At 35.8% G+C, this 2218-nt stretch overlaps 1 protein-coding gene across 1 annotated transcript; it reads left to right on the top strand.

The window, feature by feature from the left end:
* Nucleotides 1–596: 596 nt before the first annotated feature.
* Nucleotides 597–1554, top strand: LOC135074850 (uncharacterized). The gene is made up of 2 exons (XM_063969231.1): nt 597–747; nt 917–1554. The coding sequence occupies exons 1-2, from the start codon at nt 597–599 to the stop codon at nt 1552–1554; spliced, it is 789 nt and encodes a 262-aa protein (XP_063825301.1).
* The last annotated feature ends 664 nt before the right edge of the window (nt 1555–2218 follow it).

Genomic DNA, 2218 nt, shown 5'->3' with positions numbered 1-2218 from the left:
AGCAATAAAGCCAAATAAATAGATGTTGCGAAATGTGTTTCACTTTATTTGCAGAATTTCAATTGAACCTCCATTCTGTAACTCCAAACCAGCGGTGAGTTGATTCCAAGAATTAAGCAGGTTTTAACTAAGAAAACTTTTTGGAGCTCTCAAAGACAGCAGTAATGTTTGTTAAAAAGTTTCCTCTTCGAAATGGAAGGAATTCCCAATTTTTGTTTTGTTTATATTGTGACTAATGTAGCTGATTTTTGCGTCATAAAACTCTTTGTTTCACTTAAAACTCCCATGCGATAGATTATAAAATATTGAGATGATATTAAGTTTAAAATTCAGTTATTAGTAGGTACTTTATTGGTGTTGGGTTGATAGAAAAGTCTCTAAAAATCATAATGTATCTTATACATTTTTTTCGATTGTTGACAGTTCAAAACATCTTTGAGAGTTAGAAATATTTCTTGAGACTTTTTTCTGTACCACCAAGATTAATCTCTCACTGCTTGTTTGTATAAAGTTAACTTTCATCCCAGGTAGCCTGCAGTTTACGAAAAATTAGTAGTCTTTATGCCTTAAAAGGTGTGTTTTTCTTTTTTCAGAATATGCTATTTGAAGCCATAGTGCCTCTACTTGGATGTGTGCTGGCTGTGCAATGCCGGGACAACAGCAAGGCTATGAAATCGATTCCCTCTATCACCAGCTCCCTAGTTAATCTCGGAAAGATGGACATTTCATTTCACTTCAATAATAAAGGTAAGCTATTTTTAAATTTTAAGAAGACTGACCTTAATTTGTGTACATTTTTAATAACTTGATAAACTCGGACTGTCTATGGTGGGAATCGAACCCTTCGCTTGGCGGGCGACTGCTAAATTCTCTATAGAAACATGCCAATGTATATGAACACGATTTTATTTTTCAGAGCCTATTAAAACAGACCAAAATGTGCCACTCCACTCAACGTTTTTATTCTCAAAATCTGATCCAACTGCAACTGTAGAAGAGCCTTGCCCATGCTCTGGGTTGAGAAGCGCCAACAATTTCCTCAATAAGCCATCGGATCTCTTGAACAAGATCCTCATGAGCAACGACCTCTTCTCTTTCAACAAGGATCCTGTATCTTCTACCTTCTGCTGCGGATCACATGAGCATGCTCAAGAAGATGTAGTCACCTTCGAATTTGGACCAAAAACAATGAATCTCAACAGTCCACCTACCAACCTCCCTGGTTTACCCTTTATTTTTGAAAGTCTGTTCCCCAAAAAACCGATCATGACAATGCCTGCTAAGCCAAAAGCGGTGGAAATATTTCTGTTCCCCAAAAAGAAGGACCAGTTGTTTCCCATGAGGAATGAACTAAAAAAGGAAGCCATACAGATAGTTGGTGATAAGGAGATGAGGAACGATTTTAAAAGTCTAAAATTCAGGCCGATGATTCCTCTCAACCTGCAATCTTCGGTAAAAAAAGATTTGACAGCTCAAGAAAGGAATGAAACCAAAAAACAAGTCCCTAAAGAAGAGGCAGAAATTACAACTATTGGTAATTCTAATGCTCTTTGAAGTGAAAGAGAAATCGGGAATTTTTTGGTCATTTTATTAATTAAACTCCACCATAACTTACAAAGTTTTTTTTTTATACTTCAAAGCCAATAATTTTTTTTCTCCATGGTATTCAAAGACAGCTAGAAAACTTACAAAGCCTCATAATATCAACAGAGAAAATAACGAATTTACACCAATTAGAACTCCACAAGCAATTTATATTCCACGCCCTACCACATCCATATTTTAAATCACACAAAATTATAACGAAGAGAATTCCTCCGTTATTAAGCCCACACGGCATTCCAAACGAGTGAACACGTCATAATGAAGCAGTTGTCAGTCCCATTAGGGAAACACACGACACTCGCTCGGGACCGGAACGTTGTTTGCTGAATACGGTAGGTACAGTCACGGAATGAAAAGGTTCGTCAGTTTTCAAATTGATTCCTTCAACGAATCGCGAGCATATATTACCTTTTGAAACTATGTTACAGAATAATCTCGAGTTAGAGAAAATAATCTTTAACTGTTCGCCAGTAAAGTTCAAAATTATTCAGATCAAAGTTGTTTGACGATTTATCTTGTCAAGAAGATTATTATGATTGATAAACTAAAACCTTCTTGTTGGTTCAACCTGCCATTATTATTTCTATTAAATAAAAAAACTATTGTCAATTGG

Source organism: Ostrinia nubilalis, chromosome 9 (genome assembly GCF_963855985.1).
Source record: "Ostrinia nubilalis chromosome 9, ilOstNubi1.1, whole genome shotgun sequence".
NCBI lineage: Eukaryota > Metazoa > Arthropoda > Insecta > Lepidoptera > Crambidae > Ostrinia > Ostrinia nubilalis.
This window is presented reverse-complemented; position numbering and strand designations above follow the sequence as displayed.